The sequence below is a fragment of the Rhea pennata genome, chromosome 29, assembly GCF_028389875.1.
Source record: "Rhea pennata isolate bPtePen1 chromosome 29, bPtePen1.pri, whole genome shotgun sequence".
Classification (NCBI taxonomy): domain Eukaryota; kingdom Metazoa; phylum Chordata; class Aves; order Rheiformes; family Rheidae; genus Rhea; species Rhea pennata.
This window is the reverse complement of record NC_084691.1, coordinates 2,765,078-2,791,976: the sequence shown is the minus strand read 5'-3', so window position 1 is coordinate 2,791,976 and position 26,899 is coordinate 2,765,078. Positions and strand designations below refer to the sequence as shown.

The window sequence follows — 26,899 nt, the reverse complement described above, 5'->3', positions numbered from 1 at the left end:
ATTTGGGGGCCCACGTGACCCCCCTCGGACCAATGGGGCGGAGCCGGGGGCTTAACTATGTTTAATGTCAGATAGCAATAAAGTCGAGCGCTTTTCGGTGCGGCCCGCGGAAATGGGCGAGCACAACCTCCTTAATCCCGGCTTTGTGGGACCTCTGGTGAACATCCACACGGGCGACACCTTCTACTTCCCCAATTTCCGAGCGTCCGGGGGGCAGCTGCCCGGTTTGCCGTCCCTTTCGTATCCTCGACGGGACAACGTGTGCTCCTTGCCCTGGGCATCCTCGGAGCCCTGCAACGGCTACCCTCAACCCTACCTGAGCAGCCCCGTCTCCATTAACCCTCCTTTCGGCCGAGCCTGCGATCTCGCCCGCGTGGAAGAGACCAAATGTTACTACCGGGAAACCTGCTCCGACGCCGCCGCGCTCAAGAGGGACGAGAGGGGCAGGGACAACCCCTTGCTGCCCCTCGAGCCCGGCCTCCCCAACGGCCTGGGGGGCAATTTCGTCGGTAAATATGACTATGGGCCCGCCGAGGCGGCACCCCACGATCCTCCTTCTTGCCAGTCCTTGGAGTCCGACTCCGGCTCGTCGCTGCTCAATGAAGGCAGTAAAGGCACGGGGAGCGACCCGGCGGGCCTGGCCTCCCCCCTGAACCAAGGCAGCACTTTAAGCACCGGTGGTAAGGCACAGGCGACCCGGGGAGGAGGCAGGAGGAGTGTGTGTGTGGGGGGACACATCTCCGAGGCTTGGCAGCAGAGGGGATTTGCCCGGAAACTTGCCGTCGGGGAAAAGGGGGGAAGGGAGGGAGCTGCTTTTTGGGGGGCAATCTGTGGGCTCGGCGGTGGGAAGCGCCGCGACTATGTGTGCAGAGACCGCTAGGGGTAGCACCGAAATCCCGAATGTTTTATTAGGTGGTGCTTCTTTTAAAAGAAAAGGCTGTAAACATGTAAATATCCCATAAAAAAATAGCGATTGTGCATCCAGCTTCGGCTGGAAGGAGGCAGGCGCTGTTGGCAGGGTGTCGGGGCTTTTTAGTCCTTTTTAGGACTTCGCAGAGGTGTGGCTGCCCCAGGGAAGGGGGGAAGTTCGGGGAGGGGGAGAGGAAGGGGGTGATGCTCGGAGAGGGGGGGGGAATAAATAAATAAATCACGGCACGCAGGGAAAAGCTGCCCTTCGGGGCGCAGTCTCCAAGGTTTGCCCTATTCCAGCCGTGTTGGACCCCACGGAGGGGTCCTAATGCGGTTCCTCCATCCCCCCCCCCCGGCTTGGTGCCTCCCGTTGTGCCCGTGATGTGCTCGGTTATAATGCTCGCTGCGCGGTTCCGGCGAGAGCGTCGCGCTCCGGCCACGGCGGCGACAAGGAGGTGGGGGGGGGACACGGGGGACACTGAAAACACCGGGGATAACGGGGACAGCACGGATGAGAGGGACAACGGGGGTGATGGGGACAGTGGGAACACTGGGGATGATGGGGACACGAGCGACACCAAAGCAGGCAAAGCAGAGGTGGGAAAAGGAGAAGGACGGGAGTGTCCCAATCTTCGATTTTTATTATTATTGTCATTATTATTCCAACGTTTTCAATCCCCCACCCCTTCCCAGGTGCTCCCTGGTACCCGATGCACACCCGCTCGCGGAAAAAGCGCAAACCCTACTCCAAGCTGCAGCTCGCCGAGCTGGAAGGGGAGTTTATGGTCAATGAATTCATTACTCGCCAAAGAAGGAGAGAGCTCTCAGACCGATTAAACCTGAGCGACCAGCAGGTGAAGATCTGGTTCCAGAACCGACGCATGAAAAAGAAAAGACTCCTCCTGAGAGAGCAAGCTCTTTCTTTCTTTTAAAGTTGCAAAAGCGTCCGTGTGGGCTAAACCACATAGACTCTCTAAGCGTTTACCCGAGCTCCCGAGACTTTAATAATTCCCCCCCCCCATACACACATATCCCCTAAGAAATAAATGAATAAATAAATACTATTAATAAATAACCAATTTCCCTTAAGAAAAGAAATAATAAAAATGAAAAAAAAAAAAAAGAAAAGAAACCCGACAGCGAGCAGATAAGATAAGGAGAACATGCAACTGCTACCCTGCGCCTGCTCGGGGGAAACCGGAGTGACTGCGACCGGCGACAGGGCAGCCCCGCCGGCCGGGTTTCTTTCCAGAGACGCTCAGCACCGTTGTTTCTGGGCTGTAACGCAGCTTTGAGGGCGGTTTAAGCAGCTTGTCCTTTGCCGGCAGCACAGGTAGGGTCTCCGTGCAGCGCCGGGGCCGCCGTGGGCTCGCTCCGGCCGCTGCCCGTCTCGCCTTGGCCGGGGCTCAGACCGCGGCAAGGGGCAGGGGGGTTGGCGAAATCCCCAAATCTCCTCCCTGGCCTCGGGTGCCAACGAGCGTTTTGAGGGTCCAGAGCTTTTTTTTTTAGTGTCGGTTTGCTATGCTCCGGGTTTAAAAAGGTGGAAAGGGGTGAGAGAAAAAAAAAGAAAATAAAAAAGAAAAATAGCAGCAAGGGACAGGAAAATCTAGCATTTCTTCTTAAATCAAGTGAAGCCTGCGCTGGTGAGATACGCTTTTTGCAATGCTGCGGTGCTACCCAGATGCTTTCTCCAATGTAAACCGGCGGTTTGCGGCTAATTAGGGGAGAGGTTTGCTCAATGTCTCCAGTAAGAGGCGAGAGACAAAGGCTGTGTATATGTACGGCGTATATGACATATTATCTATATAATAAGAGGCCCGTGTATCACACTGTGCCCCTATATATAGCACGAGGTGGCCGCTTGTCTCCAGGCTTTGATCCACTGGCAGTGTTAGAATGAAAATGCACAGACACACATGGAGAAAACCCTTCGGGGCGAATCCGATTTCACCCCCCGTGTTAAAATGAGCCTTTCGCAGGTTTGCTCTGAAATCACTCAGAGCGGGTTTTCTGCACTGCCCCAACATCAGCTTCTTCCCACCCAGCTAGCTAAAATGATGTCTTTTTTCTAAAAACGATTCCGCTGACAGAGCTCTCGGGCTATTTTGATGTGTTTATTGATGACCACGTAGAAAAATTCCTCCTTTTATTTTTTTTTCTCTCCCCCCCCCCCCCCATTATTCAGTGGTAACAGCCTGTCGGAGTCTATCTGAGCGAGTCACATCTTTCCTCCCCCGGGGATACTTCCAACGAGGAACTTTGTCCCTTAGTCGCTATTTTCTCTATGAAAGAAGAGACTATGGTTTCTTCTTTTATTTCTGACGTTATTAGAGGACAAGATAACTTGGTAGCTTCCCGTCTTCTCTCTTCCCCATCTTCCCCAGGAAAGACCTACAAGTTTCTCCCAGGAGCAATTCTTTCTGTAGCACGCTAGAAAAATCACCACCGCAGTACAGAGGGCCTGGGAGGACGTGATGCATTTTCTTTGCACATGTGCTAGCATTTTCTGCAGGAAAACACTAATTTTTGGTGATTCCCCGTCAGGTGTGTGTTGAAGACTCTTTTAGGTGGTGCGAAGGGTGGATGTAAGGTGGTGGCAAAGGGCGGAGGAGCAGGTTTAGAGTCCAGGGGAGCTTTGCCTGCTTGTCAAATTTTAAGTCAGGATAAATTTGGAGGGAGGGGAACACGACAAAATTTGTTTCATTTTTTTTAACCTCGGTGAGATTAATCTTACGGCAAAGCAGCGTTTTCTGGGAAGTCCCCATGTTCACCACGTGCTGCTGCTTCCCCGCGTTCATGGTCATGAACAGCCGCGGCGAGGAATGGTGGTTTTTTTTTTCCTTGTTTCTTGTTCTTTCTTTCTCTCTCTCTCTCTCTTTTTTTATTTTTTTCTTTCTTTCTTTCTTTTTTTTTTTTTTTTTTTTTTTTTTTTTTTTTACGAGTTGCAAAGGACGGAGTCGACCCCTTTAAAACGCCTCCCTGGGCTGGGAGAAAAAAAATAAGAAAAGATTTAAGAAAAAAAAAAATAAGAGCGCCTTTCCCTTCCTTCTATGTCCCCTGCCATGATCGAGAGCATCCAGGAGCCTCTACTCGCCCGCTACGTTCACCTCTTCCCCAGCTTCCCCTCCTTTTTCCCCGCCTCTCCCTCTTCCTTCAGCTCTGGAAATGTCACAGCTTTATTTCCCTCCGGTTGCCGTTGCAAAGGAAAGCCAGCCCCCTGCCCATCTCTTTCCTCAATGCTCATAAGCGAGGGTCGCTTTTTGCCCCCTCCCCATAACAGAGCCCGAAGGAGGGCAGCGCCTCTTGCAGTGCTGTGCAATAAACCCCGGGGATGTTTTATATACGTAGAGATGTGTGTATATACGTACACGTGTGCTTCAGCTGAGCCATGTGCAATGAAACGAGGAAGGAAATGTGGAAGAATTCGGTTGGTGGGGAAGGGGGCTTCGGATCTGGCAGCCCGCTTGTAGCGTTGGGGGGGCGGGTGGTGCGCTTGGCTCGCCGGAGCGGGGGGGGGGGGGATTTCGGGCTCCCACTTGGACCCTGAAGCTGTGTCGTGTCTTGGGGACCCAGAAAGCCTCAAGTTTTGTAATCTCACGGGAAGGGACCAAATCCACTTGGGTTTGACTTAACTAAACTCAGATCCGCCCGCCGGCTCTCACCCCTTTCCCCCTCCGCACCGCTGCCAGGATGTTGGGAGACAGGTCTGATTTTGTGGAAAATAGGAATTAGGGTGAGTCCCGGGGAAATCTCAGCAATGTTGGGTTGGATTTCAGTGCCGGCATCTTAAACAACAAATCCAACCTTTTCCAACCTATCCTTCACCCAAGCGAGGGTTATTTCTCCCGAGCGAAAAACTTGCCGCCCCCCGCCCCGAAACACAAAAGACGAGACACCAGCAACACCCGGCGAGTTGTCCCTAGTCAATCGTGTGCTAAGAAAATTAAGAAGAACCCTCAAATATATGCAATATGCTCTTTCAGACTGCTTTACAAATGCTATTCGGTGGGGTTTCTGTTCGTCCTGTGTTTGGTCTCTGTGTACGTGGCACCGGTTTTCTGCTTGTACCCCTTAGTCTAGTTGTTAATATGCACCCTTTGCGGTATAGTTCATATGTAATGTTTCTTACCTCAAGCTATTATCTGTAGGGTCTATGCAAATGTCTGTTCTAGCACGTTCCGGCTTTATATAGTCATGTAAAAAGTTGCTTCACAATAATAACAATTAAATTAATGTATTATTATGTGATTTCTTGATAATAAATAAAATCGCCCAAACATCCCCTTGGTGATATACTGCTTACTATTTTAAATTGGTATTATCTAGTAAGGTTAATAAAAGAGTAACAACAAATATATGGGCCTACTTTGCCTTCTGTGGCTTACAGATCATCTTTTCTTTTTTAAAAAAATTAAATGAACGTGTAAAACCTGTTGTAAAATTAGAGAAATATCACTCGCTGCATCGCTGTAAATATAATTAAAGAAACCCTAGGCAAGCAAGAAGCATAAGTTAATCTCAAAATCGATGTTTTAATGAGGATATACTCTTGTGCATCGCACTAATTGGAAGTAAAATTCAACTGAAAGGCTTTTTTTTTTTTTTAAGAAGAAGAATCTCGGGACTAGTTGTATCTTGCCTAATTGCGATTCTTTTGTCTCTTCTGGAAGGTGCAAGGGTGGGGGGGAAACTCCCTTGGAAGCAGCTCTTTGCCCATATAGCCATTATGGACATATAGGAAATACTGTATGGATGGATTTCCCTGTATGCAGAGGAGCTGGAGGAACGTCAAGGATATCTTGGGTCTGACATTAATAGGGGAGCGGGAGGCAAAAATGCAGCTCTTAAATTGGAAATATATTGGAATGAGTTTAGAATCCGGCATGTTGATGCTTATCGTTATGATTATGGTTATTAGGACTAGCATTACGGCGTTTCTTCACTGTAAATTCCCAACAAATTCATTTAACAGCAACAACAACAACAAAATAACCCCGCCAGGCCAATTGAAATAAATTAGATTATGATTTTCTCAATATCTCTCCAAGTGGATCTTTATATATGCTGTATTATCCTTATTTATTTATTTATTCATTCCCGAGCGGAGATATTATCAGGATCTCAGAGGCAGGGACCATGCATTAGATAAAAAGCTTTTTGAAGATCGATGAGGGATTTTAATGAAAGAAATGCCAAAGAAACCACCGCGGCGGTGAATTAACCGTCTTTTTCCCCTAACCTCTGGCCGCATTTAGCCCCCAGCGCAGTACCTGGGAGCTCAGCACATCCCTCAGACTGGAGCACATTGGGAGGCTCTGCTCTGAGCTCAACCTGATGGAGCTATTTTTTTTTTTTCCATGAGAGAGGCACAAGCAAGGCTAATTAATTGCAACATTTTCCCTATAATGTCCCTATTTCCTCAAGGAAGCCGCTGTGATGTCCACAAGGAGAGTGCACTTGGGAACTTGAGGTCTTCCTGTATCACAATAATGAGAAAATTCATCCAGTCCTTCACGATTTTTTGGGAATTTTCCCCCAGAATTTGCTTGACCTGGACAAGAGAAAAGGAAGGAGAAAGTTAATATGTCTATAGCAATGGGCCACAGTTCTTCCAACAAAACCCAACCATCAGGGAGACCCAAGTCTCGGGACACTAAGAAATAGGATTTAGCAAAACCTAAGGGTTTGTGGGGCTTAAAAATAGGTTTCTGTGAGAATAGATGTTTTTTGCTTAGTACTTGTTGGATCTTCCGTTTTGCATTTTTTTCCCACAGGATTAAACACACTTTCCTCTGCTCCAGCGACCGGGTGGGTTGTCCTGTGGGTGCACATATGTTGTATATACAAATTCAAGGTAGATTTTTATACACTTTTTTTTTGCTCATTTGTATGGAATAGTGCATGTGTGTGAGCATGTGCGTGCACCAATCCGGCATTAAAAAAAATGGGCTGGAGAAGGAATTATGCCTACTAGGTCTGAATTGTAGAAGGGGACATAAATTGTATATATTGTAAGTCGGTTCACCTTGAACAGAAATAGTCGGATTTCAAAGACATTCAAACACTCACCAAAAATAGATAAAACTTATTTATTACTAGCGAGTGGATAGAACAAATTGTTGCTTCGCCATAAAAATCTGTATTATTTCTGGGCCGGTTTCTTTTATTCAGCAGCGTATTTCATTGCTCCAGGTTTAAAATGAATTCGTTAGCGAGGGGAGAAAAACCCTCGTCTCTCTAATTGAGAAGTATATTTCTACAGCTAATGACAAAGACCGAGGCACTATTTCACAACGGCTGCAAAATCGTAGAAAATATTAATGCATGCAGGTCAATTTTAGGGAATTATTCATGCATCGCTGCTTTCAGCTTATACTCAATATGGGAGCGATAATGTGCAAAGTACGAATACAAATGACTTTTTTTTTTTTTTTTTTTTTTTTTAGTCAGGAGATATATTCTTGCTACCTTTGTGCTGGAGAAATGTCGGGTTTCCCGACACGATAAAATCCGACACGAGTCAGCGCGGAGCTAATTTCAAAGCCATCACGGAGTCGGCTTCAGCAAAAGCAACACCGAAAATTCAACGCAGAGAGCGAAATCCCTCAGCCACCTTGTGCTGAGCCAAATAAATGCTTCCTACACCCAAACCTTGATGGACTCGGAGATGGTTTAGCAGAAAGCGAGCTAGAAATAATTAAAAGTGCAGCGGAAAATAAAACTTTGCTCCAGTGAGGACACACTGCGTAGTGCTTTTACTTAGCGGGGAGGTGACCAGCTCACCATTTCTTCAGCAATACACCAAAAAAAAAAAAAAAAAAAAAAAGAAAAAAAGAAAAGAAAAGAAAAGAAAAGAGTAAGCAGCGCTGAATACCCCACGCTGTGGGTACATATAGGTGTCTATAGGTGCGCGGGGCTGCGCACTTCGCTCTCGGGGCGACCCCGGCAGCCGCGCTTCTTGCGGAGGCAAAAAAGCGGCGGTCGGAAGAGGAGGAGAAAACCGAAATTTGGCCTCATCACCGATCCTTGGTTCCAAGTTTCAAGGAAAACACTAGGAAAAGAGGGGGAAAAACAAACTCGGGGGGTTGCGTCGTGCAGGGTTAGGGGGGTCCCTTCGCCCCCCGCCTTCTGCCAGCGGCTGCGTTTCATTGCAGTGGGCGCTGAGCGCGTAACCTGCGCGCACAAATGAGCACTCGGGCTTCATTCCAGCATCTCGGAGATGCCTGTGTGGAAATATTTTGCATTCACTCCTTCAATCCACCCCCCCGCCTTCGCCTTTGCCCAGCAGCTCCCGCAGATAAAAGCAAAGCCACCTCCTTGCATCTGCATTTTACAGGGCTGCAGCTTAAAGTCTTAGCGTAATTAACAATAAATGCAATAATTCGCATTAGAACAATCATAAAGACTTTCCTTCACCTCCTTATTTCGGTCTGTGTGTGGCTGAGCCTCCGTCCTTTGGCTAATTCTGTGATATATTAACTGTTTGGTTTCCTCCCCCGCGCTATTATAGGGGCTGTTTTCAGTCACATGCCCCCTTTTCATTAATATGCCAGGGCGTTATTAGCGAGGAATGCCTTGTTTTGACTCCGAGTGCGGGTTCATAAATATAAAATAAACACAGAGTGGGAATAATTAGCAGCATTTATCAGCATATGGCCACCCACCCCACTTTGAAACCTTCCAGACCCTGCGAGAGGAAAATGAAGTACATTGCAAGTAATTAGTTTTAAGCAAATCATTTCCAATGGAAACTTATAGGTAAAGCCTAATGAAGTGCAGAGGGGGAAGGAAAGGGGGAAAAAAGCCTCTTTTTTATTGCTTGGTAGGTAGCAAGTAGACACGGCAATATTTTACTGTTGAGAGAATAAATTAATTAATATATCTGTAGCTAGCAACTACAATGGCTCCATGGATGACTGCATTTAAAGGAGATATATGTATCCAGTCTCATTGGTGTTGTTAACAAGAGTGATAATAAAGATGAAAAGGATAAGAAAGATAAAAAGATCAGTAGGCTTGTACTCCTGACTGCGGCCAAATTGCGTGGATTTTCTAATGGCTGCATCTTGTTGGCTTTCCGCAAATTCCCCCCTCCTTTTTTTTTAAGCCAGACTTCATTAAATGACTTGATTTTCATGTTGTTCAAATAGAAAATAAACATGTGCACCCCTCTTCCTCCAATAAATCTCGTACTAACTATCCATCTCCATACCCCTTGGGAACTGGTGGAGGGGGGAAGTTGTCTCCCTTCTCCCTACTCGAGATGTGAAAAATCGCTATTTTGGAAAATGAAGTCTTTTTTTCCATTTTTTTTCTCAGTCTGGAAATGTAAATGCATTATTCTCACCAGATCTGTGTCTTTATGGTCCTAGGAAAAGGCAGAAATCTTATATCTCCCTCATTCAGAATAAATCATATTTCGCCTGTCTTTTGGTCTACAAGGAATATGAGTGCATGCGTCCCAAATCCGCGTTAAAATCTACCTGTAATTTTTTAAGAGAGTTTTTGCTTTAATTCTAGACACGGGTTAGAAAAACACTGCTACGGCGAACATATAAACCATCAGGATATCTCATTATAACAATATTTGCCAAAATTAATTTTTCCCTCCGAAGGCGTATTAATATTCATGTTTTACTCCAGTCCACTTCTGTGCCTTCCCAAACGTATATATTCGGCGAGAGAAGTGTCGATAATTGCCGAGAGTGTGGAAATTCATTTTATTTTTATGATTAACTAGTAAACTCTTATGAGGTGATACGAGACGCTGCTAAAGGAGAAAGCATTTAAAAAATTAGGTATGGAAAAATACAGTTGGAGACCCAAGGTAGCAATGAAGAATGTCAGGCAGACTTCAGATCCAGTAAAAGAGTTGGGGTGGGGGAGAAAAAGACCATACAGATTACCTCAAATCAAAATATCTTAAGCTAGAAATAATAGAAATAAGATTTCCCCGGGATATTTTAATAGATGGCGTGGGCCAGTACTGATTTCTTCTTTGGAAAATAGGTCCTGTGGGGTTTTGGGGCGGCTCTGCAAGACTAAATCTGCAGGGGGTGTTGGTGCATATATGAACCCCCGGTGCCTGTATATGGGGAATGTATATGCCGAGCCCCAGCGTGTAAACGCGGAGGGAAGGTGCAAACACAGCAGCGCTGTTAACGCGCTGCTCAGCTGTGCGCGCAGCCGAGCCCCGAGCAACTCATCGCACCCTCGGCACCCCCGGCACCCTCGGGTGCCTCCGAGACGGCCCGATTAAATTCGTATTTAGCCCCTCGACGGTTTTTACCCCGCAGTTTGGGAGCCGCTAAGCTCCTCACAGCTCCCGGTCAGGGCTTCGCTGCTCCATGCAAAGCTGGACTCTTTCTCTCCATGGCTTTTTGCAGCAAATCTTCTCTCTAAAAAACAAAAAGAAAAAAAAATCCCTCTTTTCCCCCTCGGCTGTTACCTTGCAGAGCGCAAACCCGGACTTTAGACGTATTTAACCCAGCCTCCTTCATCTGTAATTGTGGATGAGGAGTATTTATTGCTTAGGTGGATAAATAGAGAAATAATTGTCTCTTTATGGAGAGAATGTGAAATAAAGCATCTGTCTCTCCCCCCGCGCACCCAGACACCCGGACACACACAAAGGCGGCCAGACCCAGGCACGAGTTACACATCTGCACAGCTCCCTGCTTTTCCGAGGAGTTTCCAAAGGGCCTTCCCCAAAGCGGCCTTTCCTCCGGCTTTAAAAATCATCCCAAGAAAATCAAATTGCGCTGGCATTTTATTTATTTATTTATTTATTTATTTATCTTTTTTTTTCCTGCGTGGGAGAGAAGCAAATACCTATTTGGCAAGAGGAATCGAGCTCGTTGCCGCGCTTCCCGCGTGAGAACGTAAAAATTTGGGGGGCTTTTTTTTTTTTTTTTTTTTGTAGGAAAACAGGGGTTTCTGCGGGAAATAAAATGAAACCGCCGGGGCTTCGGTTTAGAGTGGGGGGGGGGGAGGAGGTGGGAAAAAAGAGGGGAAAAAAACCCACTGCGGGGAGGCTCAATACAGGTCGGGGGAGATTTCTGGTGGTGAGGAGCGGTGGGAGTAGTGGGTTTTCTTTTTCTTTTCGCTTTTAGGGTGAGGAATGAGGGAGGTGGAAAAGAGGGGGGGACTAATGGAGACTTTTCCCGAGGAAAAGAACCCTAAAAATGATTTTTTATAAAAATAATAACCCCCAGGGTCTCCCTTTTTTTGCAGACTGCTCGTTTTTTTTCCAATGCCAGGCGGGTCGGGTAGTTTTTTTTTTTTTTTTTTTTTTTTTTGAGGAGGGGGGTGAAGGGGGTGTCAGTGTGCTGCTCCGTGCCTCCCCACCGCGGATGCTCCGCCGTCCCCCTCTCCCCCCAACTCCAGCGCGGCCGCGGGGCGGCTGCCGCCGGCGCGGCCCGAGGGAGGGCTCTGCCGTCGGGGCAGCCCGTCTAGGGTGGGCGGGGGCGGCAAAGTGAAGGTCAAGTTAAGCCGCCCGCCTACCTTCCGCGGCCCCGTCCGCGCCGCTGCGCCGCGGCCCCCGCGGGCAATGCCATTGCCGGCCGGGCCCTCCGCGACCTGCCCGCTTTCCCCCCCCCGCTCCCCCCCCCCGGCTCCCTTCTCCTTTTCTCCCTTAGCCCCGATGGGGAGGGATTGTGGGGAGGGGGGGGGAGAAGAAGGGGAGGATGATCCAAGTGCGTGCTCGGATGGGGGAAAAAATGGGAAAAGCAAGGGGGGAGCAGGTCCCCCCCCACACCTTGATCCCGAGATATTTAATCTTTTCCCTCCCCCCCCCCCAGCTGGACTATAGACTTCAAACAAGGTGCCCCCTTCTCTTTTTTTTTTCCTTCTTTTCTCCTTTTTTTCCTTTTTTTCCCCAGCAAGATGCGAACACGTCTGCCGTGGAGGAAATTAAACGTCATAAAGAAAAGCCCAATTAAGGTTTAATGTCTGAACATTACCATTTCCTCCAGAAAACAATGAAGTTCGCTCGGTAAGGAGGGCGAGCGACAGAAGGAGGGGGTGGAGAGGGGACAGATTTTTCTTTTCTTTTCTTTTTTTGTCTCAAAGAGGGGGGAAAAAACGGGAATGGGAGCGTAATCATTAAATAAAGGGAGAGGGAATAAAGCGGGTATGGGAAATATTAGGAGTTGAGGGAGCTAAGCTGCTCTCCTGCCTCTTTTTATTATTATTATTATATATATATATTTTAGCGGAGATGGGGACAACTTTAATAAAATCATGTGTATTGTAATCCGGGTGTGAAGCTTGTTTCGGGTTGTTTTTTGACTCTTGTGATATGGAAAGGGCCTGTGCAGGAGCTGGTGGGGTGTGTGTGGGGGGGGAGAGGTTAATAATAAATAAGCGATAGCCCCGGCTCAGCCAAAGGTGTGAATCGGGGGTGTCGGGATGCGATGATGGGGGGGGGGGTCGAATCAGTGAGTGCTTCAAAGATTTTCTTATCTTTCCCTGGAACAAGTCGTGTTGTTCTTCTCCTTTTTCCTTTCATTCTGTGCGGTTTCACTCTGAATATTTCCCCTGCAGGGAAAAAAAAAAAAGAAAAAAAAGAAAAAAAAAGAAAAAAAAAAGAAAGAAAGAAAGAAAAGGGAATCTAAAAACAAAAACAAAAGCAAAAATCAACCCAGCTCACCAATGTTACAAACGGCAGAATCTCCCCAACTCAACGCGACTGGGCTGTGGGAAGACGGCAGAAAGCTTAAATAAAAAGCTTGGCCGGGGCTGTGGCTTTACCCCCCCCTCTGCCCCCTCCTGAACCCCAAATTCTGCGTCTGCCCTTCCATCTCCTTTGGAAACACCGGGGACTGAGCCAGTGCCGAGCTGGAGCCTTTAGTGGGGGTAAAATAACCCGAAAATATGTGTATTCACAGCATGCGGGGTTTTCGCCTCTTTTTTTCTCTTGCAAACAGCCTCATCTTTGCTGGGGATGTGGATTTTTTTTTTTTTTTTTTAAGGCCGTTTCACCCCATCCCTGGTGTCTGAGAGGGACGAATAAATGGGAAGGGGGAAAAAAGAGGAGGGAAATAAAGGGAAAGCGGCAAGGGGGGAGCCTGGTCCGGGCGCCGCCGGCCGCGGGGCGCCGCCGGCCCGGGCGCAGCTCGCCGGGACCCGCCGCCAAAGTCCGGGATTAGCAAAAAAAAAAAAAAAAAAAAAAAAAAACTCCCCGGGGCTGCCCGAGTGGTGGTGGGGAGCAGAATAACCCCCGAAAAAACGACGGTCGGGCTCCCCTTCTGCCCCTTCCGAATCCTGGAGAAAAGGGGGCAAAATGAAGTGTCCACTTCGCTTTATTTTTCAACCATTCCCCATAAAAGATCTCGGAAAGTGCACGTTTGCTCTCTCTTCCTCCCCCTCCCCTTTTTTTGGCCTCTGTTTTAAACAGTCGTCAATTGGGAAAAGAAAATTGTGTCGATTATCCGGCTCTTAATAGGAGGGAAGAATAAAATGCGCGATTAGTGTTATTGAGAATACATGCACAGATCACCCATTACGCATATAGAGGAATCCATGTGCTACGGAGAAATAAATACTTATACAGTTATTTAGACATAGCTATGCTAACAGGAATATAAATCCATAATTAACCAGAATATATGTGCGTGTTTGATCTAGCAATGAATGAAGAGCTCTGCATGTTTATGTGGATAACAGCTAATAACTTCATATTTCTCCATAGAGTTGCCCATGCAGCTCTAGACATCCTCTTTGCTAATAAATATGGAAAGAGAGAGAGAAAGGGAGAGAAAGAAAGCAAGAAAGAAGATACAGAAAATATAGAAAATACACGCTATGGTACCAGATAGAGGGAATAGTTAGAGTCCGTCTTTGAATTTATAATTTCTCTGCTCTCAAGCATTACAAGAGCTGTTTTCAAGCCCATACCTTATTAGAGGTGAACTCCAGCCACATTAATTTAAATACATACTAATTACAACTGAACATGGCACCAAAAAAGGGGGGGAAATATTCAAACTTGTGGTTCTGAGAGAAGAAAAAAAGCTGGGAATATCATCTATTATTCCGCAGAAGACCTTGAGGAGCCGTGGTGCCTAGCGGAAGGCAAGGGCATAGAGCAAAGGAAGTTTTTAAAGGCGATTTTGCGCCCGGATCTCTTTGTTTCTTCTAAATAAATAAATAAATAAATAAATAAATGTATAGAAATAATAACGGGGGGAAGAAGATACAATTTCACTTGGTGATTTTTTTTCCTGTTGCATGCATTTTCTAGGTAAAGGGGGACGTGCACACACAGGGCAAGGTAGCTACGCGCAGTAGGTAGACGGACAGATGGACAGGGGCAGACGGAGGCTTTTTGCACCTCTGCACCGTCCCCTCGGGCAGCATTCGTGCACTGGCAGCCTCTCGCCTCAAAAAGCCGACTATAAGTTTCTAAAACATCCCCGCGTGAAGCAGCTGGAGGATTTTGTTTCATTTTATTCTGATTAATGTGGGGATGGAAGAGAGAGCCCAGCGCCGCCGCTGCCTCAATCGCCAACTATTGAAGTTTATCCCCATAAACTCTTGAGATTCCCCTTTGATCAATGAGTGTCTGAGGGAAATACATCTAGGTGTTAGCTGTTGTGGAAAGGAAGGAAAAAAAATCAAAAAAAAAAAAAAAAAAAAAAAAAAAAAAAGAGGGGGGATCGGGAGCCAAAGTATTAAAGTGCAATCCTTGGAAATGATTTCCTGGGTATTTAAGGATTAAATACCACGCATGCAAAACGTGTGTGCGGTTTTAATAAGGCTGGAGTGGATTAGTCGCCCACCTCCCGTTCTCAGCTTTGCATATTGGGGCTATTTTGCTAAGAAATGGGCTACCCAACAGCAAACACATTTTCCCTGCCACAATTTCCGACTTGTCTCTTTTTTTTTCCCGTAACACAGTTTTGTACATTTTACTGTCGCTGCTAAAGTTATCAAGAGGGGATGTCTGGCGAATAAAGGATTTTTGAAGGTTTGGGGGTGTTTTATGTGTCTTCCTTTGTGCTTGAATAAATATTTTAGAGATTTGTTGGGGAAAAAAAAAGAAAAAGAAAGGGGCTATGGAATAGAAATAGGTGTTGCTTAACGAGCTTTCTTCTGGGTTTCCTGTCTCTCCTCCAGGCTGAGTTTTGCAATGGCCCCAGGAGCACGCTGCGAAGTCTTACTTGAATTCACCAAAACTCGCTTTTTCACATGCTTCAGCAACTCCCTGAAATGTAGCTGCGCGGAGAAAAAAAATAAAATAGTATAAATAAATAGATTAAAACACACACGCGTTTGTATCTCCTCTGGCCTCGGAACAGCTCAGCTCTTCCCCTGGGTAGGTAGGGAAGGACCCATGGCCTCGACCGGGGCTGATGAGAAAAAAATAAGAAATAAATGCGCAGCCTGGTTGGCTTTCGCACAAGAAAAGTGTTAGTTATATTGGTTATGATTAAGCCCAACTCTTCTTAACGCCTCTGCGGCATCGCTCCCATTTGAATCCGACACCCCGTCGCACATTTCCATCCCAGACAGTCGCAGCGTTGCCTGCGGTTGGGAAACATAGTTTATCTGCTTTTATCTTGATTAAGTCCACATGATTTTGAACTCGCAGCTCAGGTCTAGAGAGATCTAAGTCGGTTTTTTTTTTTCCCTTTGAATTGTTCACAGCTTATATAGTTTTCTTTAGCAGCCTGGCTTACATCCAATTAAATTTATCTTTGCCATTTGGGGACAATAATATTTCCCAAGCGCTTCCCACTTGTAGCTATTATCTCTCTCTTCAGATTTCCTCTACACATACGCGGTGTCTAGTAATCTGTTTACTGGCCTGGGTTTCCTCTCTTTCTGTCTCCCTCTCTCCCTCTTTTTTTTTTTTTTTTTCCTTTTTTTTTCTTTTTTTTTTCCTTAGGAAGTAATTGTAGTACCCGAGTGGAAGGGAGGGAAAAATGAGTTTGAGAACATCTGATAGGCCAAAGTCATTAGACATCAGAAGTTGTTTTTTTTTTTTTTTTTTAGATTTTTTTTTTTTTAGCAAAAAGCAAGTCGCATCTCTTTGCAACTGCTGGGGGATGCGTCTGTGAAAGGAGTGATTTTTTTGCCCTCACTTGCATTTGCAGCCACGAATGAGCACAGGTTAAGAAAGCAGGTTTGCAAAGGTTCCCCCCCCCCTTTTTTTTCCCCCTTCCAAAAAAAAAAAGTGTGAGCGAAAGCAAACATTGTCCAACTGTCCGAAATAGGGAAAGACGCAGAGTGTAAACACAGCATCAGCTATCTTGAGACCACAGTAAGTAGCAATGAGTAACATGGTAAGTCAGGTTGGTATAAAATCTTCTTTTTTCTTCTTCCAGTCAATAGTTTCCACACTGTATGGGCACATCTTGGACAAAGACTTCTTTATGGAAATACTTACAGAAAGTTTTTGACCAGAGTTGGGAGGTTGCTAACGAATTTACATTGCAGTCAAATAGCTTGGGGCAGGGGGGAGATCTTCTCTTCCCAATTGGGGAAAAAAACATTGGGCTTGATTTATTGAGAAGAGTTCAAGTACAGGATTAACCTAAATCAAAATATTACTTCAAATGTTTACGTAGACCAGCTAAAGCCAACTTTCACAGCTCCGAGTTTTTTGATTTCGGGGCAAGCGCTGCAATATATTCGGTCACGGAATGACTCTTCGCATAACCCTAAAATCCATTTGAGTAACCCAAAACACACCTCACAAGCCTGGAGCTTTGTCCGTTTGCCTGCTGAAAATGCTGTTAAATGTGTTAACTGTTTTCATTATACCGGGCAAAGGAGTGCGCACCGCGAAGCAAGAGGCGATGGGTTTGCGAAGGTGGTGGGGATTTTTAATTATTATTATTTTTTACTTGCACTTTGCTGTTTCTGGTGGTGGGAATTTTGGTAGGCTGAAGTCCTTGACATGGAGAAGGCTCCGGTGGAGATGCCAGCATAAACTCACCACCCAGCTAGGTGGATATTTCTGTATATAATTGCAAAGGAGGCACAAGGAGGGAAAGGCTCTGTGGTCTCCTCTGCCTTTTCCTTTACCCTATTGCTGAATTAACAAAATAGAGGAGTTTCTTCCAGAAGGAGCAACTGCATCTCGTGCGCACAGGCACATCGGAGCAACTTCCCGGAGCAAAACAAGACCTTTCCCCCCGCTCAAGTTCGGCTGGATTTTTTTTTTTTTTTTTTTTTTAGAGACTAAATACAGGTTTTATATGTTTTTTTTTCACTCCACGCTCTAAGCTTTTCCATTCGCCTCGCATTCACGGCTAGGAAATGAAGTAGGTTAAAAATGAACCGGCTTCAATGTTATGGATGCCTATAAGGGATATGCCTTAAAGTCATTTGACTTTTTTTTTTTTTTTTTTTTTTTTTTTTTTTTTTTTAGGGGAACCAAAAGGAATGCGAGACGCCAGCCCTCATTCGGTTTTATGGTAGTCACTTTGGTGGTCAAATTCAAGTGCTGTGACTCCACAGCTGTCTCTTCTGTGCTCCCTTGCAGGAAGCAGGCAAATCCTCTCCTTTAAACTGGGTTTAAAACACAAAACGACCCCGGGGCTTGTTTCAGATGCATTTACCTACGAGGAGCAATAAATTATTCATGCACCTAGACATCGGGTGTTATGCCACACATGTATTTTTGTTTGCCTTCGTTCTTTCCCCCCCCCCCTTTTTTTTTGGTGAGGGGTTTGCTTTGTTTTGTGTTTAAGGAGCAGCCCTGGTCCTGTTTGCTTACAACACGCTCAGTTGCTGCCCTGGATGCAAAGCTCGATGCCTGCAACCTTCTAGGGAATCTGCATTGAAATGGCTAGGGATAAAAAACAAAATAAAATGTACATTTAACAGTCTTTCGCATTTTAAGCAGAGTTAGAATATTCCTCATGCAGGTTGCAAACAAGAGCGAATGGGGGGGGAGAGAAATAATTGCGCTCATAAACAATAGCTTAACATTATTAGTTTGTAGTTAGTATTAATATTAGTCCATAAAAAGCCAAGTTAAAAGATCGCTGACACTTTAATTAAAAGTTTTGCCCAAAACGACATCCAAGTCATAAAATAGGGCAGACTGCAAGCCCAAGAAATGCATCTCGCCAGCCAGACTCCTTGCCTCTATATTCATCAGCCAAACGGTGCGTTAGAGAGAAAATCACGGTTCATTTTGGAATTACGGACATATTTATATGGATGTATATATTTATCTCTGCACACACACGTATTCAGAGAGACACGCACGCCCCAATCCCTTATAAAAAGAGTTTTATGAGAGCAGGTCTCCTTAAATAGAAAACACAAAGCTAAAGGGGGGGGAGAAAGCCATCCACAAATAAAAATAAATAAAAATGAATGCATCGTTGCCTTAGGAGGAGGAAAAACGGTCAAACTGAGGAAGAGCACACAACCTTAGCATGTGAAGCCGCCATGTTTCCCGTCCAGGTTGCAGGAATAAATACATGGAAATCCGGGCATCCTGCCTGATAAACACTACAGTTTTGAAAGCCCTCCTGAAATATCCACTGTAATTTTGCTCTGTGATCTTTAAATCCTCTGCTCTCTGCTCTGCTGCAAGACACCGTCTTGCCAGGCTGAGTTTTTTCTTTCAGTAAAAATTAACTTTTTTTTTTTTCTTCTGCTGTGCATTGCTTCAGAATTGCAGGGTATCTACGTGTATATATATATATATATATATCAGTGCCTGTAACTCCGTGCGATTGAGTGAGGTGCATTTTCCTCCGATTTTCTGGCAACCTCGCCTAGGAATTAAGTAAGACCCAGGTTAAAACGGAGCGGTAAACATAAGGTTACATCAAATGCAAGGAAATAAGATGCAAAAAATTCAACCAGGGAAAGGAAAACGGACCTGTGCAGGGGTGTCCAGCTTCAGGAGAGACAACTCCGAGCAGGACTGGGAGCCACTGATGCTCCTTGCTGGTGAATTGGTTATTACTGGACTGAGTTGGGGACTTGGGTGCGGGGAGCGAGGCGAAACACAACAGCTTTCCCTCGTCCCAACGATATACCCAGGGTCGGGGATTTGCCTTTTTTCCCCTCCTTGCTGCTTGATTTGCCTCCAAGTCGATTTGACAAGATGCTCCCGATAAAAACCTCGCACCCCCAAACGCTGCGCGGGTCTTGCTGGAAGTTCGGGTTTGTGTGTAGGTAATTCAATATTTTTGTTTAATCTTCCTTTCACTGGGCTTTCAAAAAGAGTTAATTCCAGGGTAAAAGAAAAACTCAGTGGCATTTTGTAAAGAAAACGGGGGAGGAAGAGGGAGGGAGGGGGATGCACTGCGTTATTTTCATACAGAGACGGGAAAAAAAGAGCCACCTCGGGCTGAAATGGAAATGCTGCGAACCTTATTTTCCACCTCAGCCATATGATTTCTAATACAGGTGAAAAAACCCGCTCAGCCCACAGTTGCTGCAATGTCTCTCGGATAATTTTGCTCCCCAAAGACTTTTTTTCAGATCAGCCCCGGGCTGGGCTACCTTTCGGGAGAGCTGGCAGCTCCGAGGACCACCGTCCTCCAGGTACACCTTTCCACAGTGTCTGATGCAGGGATTTTAGACGACCAATTATTTGGGAAACCCGCAAAATATCTGGAAGCCCTTTCGTAATACTGTTTGCTTGGTGTCAGCATGCAGAAATACAGAGAAACGGGGAGCTCTCGGGGCAGGGAAGACGAATGACTTTAATAAGAATATGTTTTTAATTCATCTGGAAGAAGAAATGATGAGCGCATTCCTGCAAGTGCGTTCATTGATTGTCAATAAACAATTGCATTAAATATTCAATGTGCCACTCTTCCATAATAAATATTTAACAAAACATTAAAGGAGGTTTTCGAATATTTATTAGGCAGTGACTTAATTCATTTGGTCTATTCCTTGATATATTACTAATTCGATATCAAAAGACATTAAAGCCAGGCCTGCGTTGGGTCGGAGATAACTTTAAAGTTTGAAACTTTACACGACCCCCCCCCAACACACACACACACACACACTGTCATTGCTTAAATGGTATATTCTCTATAAACCCTGCCAAGCTGCTTGATGTATAGTTGATGTGCACATAGAGCTCGACATAATTAGCGTATGTTAGAAGCTTGTTAATTAGCACCAGCCCCCTCACTCCCCGATAGATAGATAGATAGATTCACTTCTAATTTAGCAGCCCAGCTGTACGAAGGGCTGTGCATTCCCCACTGCAGCGAGATTTCGAGAAATGTTGGAAAACTTACTTCTGCATCTCCAGCGTTTTCCCTGTGATTTTACTGAACACTTCTAAGATAGGGCTAGGATAAAAAGAGTCGTAAGAATAAATTATAATAATATATAGCCGTAATTATGAAAAAGGGTGGAAAGATACAGTTCCATCTCCCTAAGACCCTCCCTCTTTCCACCCCCCTTCCCTGGCCCAAATCGCCCCCTCCCCGTACCCAAATCCCCGACCAAAAAAAAATAAAAAAGAAAAAAGAAAGAAAAGAAAGAAAAAAAAAAAAAAAGAAAAGAAAACCCATAGAAAGCAGAATCCGAATAGGAAGGAGGTGGGGGGGGAACACACGCACACACACACACACACACACACACAGAGCAACTTCCCAAGCCGCCCCTTGTACTTGTCCTGCTCTGAACGCTTGCAAGGGGTGTGCCTTCGGGAAAATGAATACAAATCTGCGATTGATTTTCATAATGTTTCTGCGGTGTTGGCACACCAATCGTTTGAACCTCTGCGATCTTACCTAAGTGAACCACTCCTACGCATCTAAGTGCTCCAAACTGATATATGACAATATCTACTTTGGATCACGTGGCCGCCGGAGCGACTAAGACGGATAGCGCGTCATCTCGCCTTCCCAAATTTTTTCCCCTCCGCACATCGGCTCCCAAACCTCAAGCCCTAGGAGCGCGGAAAAAGGCGAAAGATGTTTAACTCGGTGAACCTGGGCAACTTCTGCTCGCAGTCGCGCAAAGAGCGGAGCGCCGAGTTTGGCGAGCGGGCAGGTTGCGCCTCCAACCTCTACCTCCCCAGCTGCACCTATTACGTCCCTGAATTCTCCACCGTGTCCTCCTTCCTGCCACAGGCCCCCTCTCGCCAAATCTCCTACCCGTACTCCGCCAACCTCTCGCAAGTGCCGCCCGTGCGGGAGGTCTCCTACGGGCTCGAGCCCTCGAGCAAGTGGCACCCGCGCGGCAATTACGCGGCGTGCTACTCCGCGGAGGAGCTGATGCACAGGGAGTGCCTCCCGCCCGCCACCATGAGCGACATGCTAATGAAAAACGAGAGCGGCTACGGCCACCACCACCACCACCACCACCACCACCCCAGCTCCAACCACCCGGCCCCGGCGGGCTTCTACGGCGGCATGAGCAAAAACACCGTCCTGCCGCAGGGCTTCGACCGCTTCTTCGACAACGCCTATTGCGGCGCGGATACCCCCGCCGAGAGCTGCCTGCAGAAAAGCGAGGGCAAACTGGAGCCCGAGGCGCAAGCCCAAGCGCTGGCAGCCCGCGGCGAGCCCGGGTTGGACCCGGAAGACGAAGAGGAGAACACGAACCCCGGCTCTTCAGCCTCATCCTCCTCTGTCAACAAGGAGAGCAGCAAAAGCAGCAACGCGAGTAGGTAGAGCAGTAAACGTCTCTCTCTCTCTCTTTTTTTTTTAAAAAAAAAAAAAAAAAAAAAAAAAAAGGTTAAGGGGACTAGCCGGCGTGTTTTGTCGGTCAAATTTTATGTGGAGTTTTATAAGCATTCAAAGGATTTTATTATAACCTCCAAAGCTCTTTCTTCCAAACGAGAAGGATTTTTACGATGGGAAAAGCGCTTTGAAAAAAAAAAAAAAAAGAAAGAAAGAATGGAGATGTTAGGCGCAGGCACGGTGTCTTAGAGTCTGTGAAATTTTAAAAGCACCACCGTCGTGACAAATATTAACTTTGATCATGAACTTACGTGAGCGTTTTAAAAGGATTTGGTCCCCGGGTTGCTGAGGGTAAAAGGCAATTGGGCAGAACACTACTTAGGCTGCCTGTGCTGGCTTTTAGGCACTAAGATGCGTGCATTTTTTTTTTTTTTTTAATTAAAAGTGTATGTCGAGTCTTTGCTCTCGCTGGGGGTGTAGTGCTGGGGGGGGGGAAGATGTAGGGTTTTCCTTCCCGGCTGTGCATTTTCTTAGACTTTCCTTTGAAAGTGGCATTTCTGCTCCTCCAAGCCCAGTGGAGCGTCTAGCTTTTGTCAGGAGGGGCTTTGCCTTACGTGGTTGTTTGCTTGGGTCTTCTCGTTATTTTTGTTTGCATGCATTCACATTTCCAGGCAGGCTTGGAGGAGTGTTTTAAACGCTGAATCCAGGCAACTTTGCGAGCTGCTGTTTAGCGTGAGGCTCTCTCTCTCTCTCTCTCTCTCTCTCTCTCTTTTTTTTTTTTTTTTTTCCTCTCTTTTTGGCAGAGGGGAGGGTGGTTTTGTTTCCCTATTTGCTTCCGTATAAAGTTCCCCCCCCCTTTTTTTTATTTCTTCCCCCCCCTTCCCAGCTCGGAGGCGAAGTTCTCTTTGACTTTGATTCCTTTTTGTGTGTGTGGCGAGGACTGGAGTTAATCAAAAACTTGTGCGGAACATAATATCTAGTGCCTATAATTCCAACCTTGCTCATGCTGTTTCTCTACAGATAACAGATTTGCAGCTGAGCGTGGGTTTTCCTCAGCCATCAGTCCGCTCCAAAGCCTGCTTAAACATCCCTGCTGCTTGGCTGCTCTTTGAAAATCGCAGAGCTGCGCCTGAAACGGGGCTCTTTCGGGTCTAAATCCTGTGCAGTGGGGGAAAAAAAATATTTGAAATATGGGGCTCGGTCCTTAAGACCCTGGGTGAGCTCACCTCTAGGCAAACAGCTCAGTGGTGGGAGATATCTCCCCGTGCATCCATAACTAAGCGTGCCCCAAGCTGTGGGATCAGCTGGGGAGACGAGCCTCTGGTTTTGCCTTTTCTTAGTGCATTTACACTGCCTTCTGGTTCTTTTAAGGTGCTCCCAGAACAAGGAAGAAGAGATGCCCCTATTCGAAATTCCAGATCCGAGAGCTGGAGCGTGAATTTTTCTTCAATGTCTATATCAACAAAGAGAAAAGGCTCCAGTTGTCCAGGATGCTAAACCTCACCGACCGACAGGTTAAAATTTGGTTCCAGAACAGAAGAATGAAAGAAAAAAAATTAAGCAGAGACCGCCTGCAGTATTTCTCTGGAAATCCCTTATTGTGAACAGCTTTTTAAATCCCCTCTGCTGGCGAGGTGTATGTGTCTGGAGGAAGGAACAGTTGCAAGCATGGGTTTGCCCTTTGAGTCGACAAAGCAACCTCAAAGTTTAAGCCTTTTCGTTACTTATATTTGTATGTATGGGACAGTTCTGAGTAACAAAAGGAGTGAAATATTCTTGCAGTTACCCAATCGTTGAAAGGACTTGAATTCCACGGACATTTTATTTAACGTTTTTGTCTAAACAGTTTGGGATTCTTTTTTTTTAATTGTTATTATTATTATTATTTTTATTGTTATTATTATTATTTAGGCACCCCTGTCTGTTTGAGTAAAGCGCAGTGCTGGGCGTTACGACCGCGGTGATTTCGGGATGCAGATGTGTTATTACAGGAACGGCCAAAGTCTCCCTATAGGATCAGTTCACTTCTCTTCTTCTGGGGTGAGTGTGTGTATGTGTGTGTGTGTGAGAATGCACACGTGTGTCCTCGTGTGTGTGCGTGTGTGTGTGTGCGTGCACATTCACACCCACCCCAGTCATTTGTGGTCTCCTGCTCTCCATGTCAAGGGTTGTTGTCGAAACCTAATTTAAATACTCTGTCCTTAGCAGGACTGTCATCGTTTCCACCTCCTCCTCCATACCCCCTTTATATATATATATATATATATATATATGCGTATCTATATGTCAAAGTGTGCACATATATATACATATATATATATACACACTATGCAGTATCGTTTATTCATTTTGAGTGGGGAAGGGGGGAATCTAGACGAAAATACATTTGCAATAACTGTTTGTAAATAAATTTCGTAGTGCGTTTTTTTTTTCTTCCGGAAATGGGAAACGAAGAACACGAGGAGAAAATAATACTGAAAAATAATAATACAAAAAAAAAAATCCTTTGTGTATGTAAAGTGAGTCCCCGGGATATTCTGTGAAACTCTGTGGCAAATAAAGACATTGCAAGCTGTTCTACATTATGATTTTATTTGACCATTTTATTAGAATTTCCCCTCTTAAAAGCCTCTTTGCGGTCATTGTGGTGTGGGTTTCGTCTCTAGAAGTTTAAATACCTGAATGCATATCAGAAATATCATCATCCATATTCATGTGGCTCGCTGCAATATAGGATAATATGACTGGTATTAATATGAAACCTCCACCTTGGAGCACACGTTAGTTGTGGAGTTCATTGTATTCATCATCGGATTGAAATTTATAGGATTTTTCTTGGCCCAGTAATCCTACACTGAATTTGGCTCCAGATGTCTTTCTCTGTTTTCCGGTTGTAGTTAATCTTTTTTGCATTTTCATGAGAACACTATATTAGCCTCTTTTTTTTTTTCTTCTTTTAATGAATGAAACTCTAATTACACCAAGAAACGAGCTGCATTTCCATAAGTCAAGGATAACCTACCTTATACCTACAAAGCACAAATGCAAAGTCAAGTACTTAAATTCCTGCTTAAGGAAAACAAGTTCAACTCCCAGGCACAGGGCATAAAAGTGATTTTTTTTTACGTTTGCACAATGACTTTTTTTATTCTCTCAGCCTATGAAAGAAACACCATGTTTTCAAGGACAAAGAAATGCAGAAGATTCCGTTGGTGATGTGGTGCATGCATTTTTGTGTAAATACAGCGATTTGGAGGGTTGTTTTCTTTTTTATTTTTCCTCCTTTTTTTTTTTTTTTTTTTTTTTTTTCAGGGAGGGGGTTATGTTCGGGATTTCCAATCTGAACGCTCTCTTGCTTTCTGATGTGGAGGGATGAGATTTTGCATATGGACGAGGAGGAAAAAAAATAAAAGAAGAAGAAGGAAGGGGGAAAAAGGCAGCAAAGAAAAAAACACATTATATTCCCACCCCTTGAGCGTGTTCTTGTAAAATTCTCATATTTGCTTTTAAATACAACCCTGTGGAAGGAAAACGCTTTGATGGTGTCTTCTGATTTTATTTGACAACGGTAAGGGGAAAAAAAATAAATTAGAACCCGCAGAAAAGCTCTTAGCTTGCTCGCACACATACACGCGCACACGCACACATACGCACAGAAATAAATGAAAAACAACTCGGGTTTTCGTGATAGCCCCGTCCTCGTTACGCCACGATATGCTCTTGAAAGGATGTTCACAGGCATGTTTCTCATTACGGGAGTGGGAAACCGGGGTAGGGAAGGGGAAAAAAAATAATAAAAAAAGGGTGGTGGTGGATGGCAAAGCGGGTCTTTATTATTATTTTATCGCTATTTATTTTTGCAAAGGCTGCCAGCTCAAAGGACGCTTGTCCGCGGCCTAAAATCCCGCCTGAGCTTCCCCGTTTGGATAAACTAGTCCTCAAGCGGGGAGATCTTGCAACGGGCTTTCCTGAGCTAAAAAAAAAAATAAAAATAAAAGAAAAAAAGAAAAAGTCAAAATAGACAAGATGTGGTTAGAGGAACCATCTTCCGCGCAGATGTCGCGGGGTCCTGCTGCACGCCGGCACCAGCCGGGGGAAAAGGCGATATGACTCGCAGAGAGGGAGAGAGAGAAAAAAAAAAATCACCTTTCTTTAATGAGTGTTTGCCAAACCTTCCCAAGGTTAGGAAAACCAAAGAGAGGTGCAATAAGGTGAATATCACGAGGTCAGAAACGGCAGTTAATGCTCCGTAACAGCAGCGGCTGTCCGGACAAAAGCGGCTAGTCTAGACATTGTAATAAAGCCTGCAGCACTAAACAGCTTAATTTTTCTTAATTACCCCGTCTGGCTAAAGGAAAAAGACTTCCGCAGTAAATAGTAAACAAATAAGGGAGCCTTGCCCAGGGATTTTTTTTCCCCCTTTTCCCCCCCGCGACCCCCCAGCCGCCCCCGCAAGTCTTCGGTTCAACTGCAGCACAATGAAACTGTAGGCCTAGTTCAAAGTTTTCGCGAGCTAAAATGGAATGCCAGTTGTAAAATCCAAGTTTATAGACCATGTGGGAGTTTACAGCAGCATTAAGCATCAGTGCCATGTAGGAAAAGGGCTGTTAATGTTCTGCGGAGGGTGTTGGAAGGGGGGGGTGGAGTGTGGCGGCGAGGAAGGGGGGGGCGCTGAAGATGCTTTGGGTACCACAAGGGGTGAACAAGCAGAACTGGGTTTATACAGCTGTATCTCGCTCTATATGCACCTATAGGGTGGGTTTATATGAGCACGGAGCGAGGGGAGGGTCCGGCGCCGGCTTTTAGGGCCGGCTCCCGTCGAACCGCGGCGAAGCCCGAAATTGCCACCGCGAGGGGCTTCCCGAGCCCGCCGAGGTGGGAGCAAGCCCCGCAGGAAGGAAAAAAAATGTGAATATATGATGTCTTTGAACTTCAATAAAGTCAAGTCCATCACCTTTAACCCTTTTGTAATAAAGCGGGATGGGAGCGGGTCGCGGGTCCCCGGCCGCCCCGCCTCCAGGGAGCTCGGGGCGGGGGGTGGCCGGGGTTAGGGGGACCCACATTTACCCCCTCCCCACCAGAGGAAAAAAAAAAAAGGCAAAAACAATTTTTTGCACCCCGTGCGGCTTTTATGATGCTTAATATTTAAGCCAGCCGCGCCGCGTTTCATGCATTTCGAGGAAGGCTGCGCGCACGCGGCGCGCACCCTTTATTATCGTTATAAACCTTGCGTTATCTCAACGCATGAAAAGTTTTTATAACTTTGTTCGGCATTAAAAAAAAAAAAAAAAAAAAAAAAAAAAAAAAACTTTTACAAGTTTGCTCATTTCTCCCCCCCCCCCCCCCCCTTAATTCCCAGTGCG

The 26,899-nt window shown here is 45.7% G+C and overlaps 2 protein-coding genes across 2 annotated transcripts; both read left to right on the top strand.

Moving 5' to 3' along the window:
* The first annotated feature begins 112 nt into the window (after nt 1-112).
* On the top strand, nt 113-1,841 carry HOXC12 (homeobox C12). Its single transcript, XM_062597516.1, has 2 exons — nt 113-680; nt 1,603-1,841. The coding sequence occupies exons 1-2, from the start codon at nt 113-115 to the stop codon at nt 1,839-1,841; spliced, it is 807 nt and encodes a 268-aa protein (XP_062453500.1).
* Nucleotides 1,842-20,825: 18,984 nt separating this feature from the next.
* On the top strand, nt 20,826-23,140 carry HOXC11 (homeobox C11). The gene is made up of 2 exons (XM_062597469.1): nt 20,826-21,519; nt 22,908-23,140. Exons 1-2 carry the CDS (start codon nt 20,826-20,828, stop codon nt 23,138-23,140), a joined length of 927 nt encoding a protein of 308 aa, XP_062453453.1.
* Nucleotides 23,141-26,899: the final 3,759 nt, after the last annotated feature.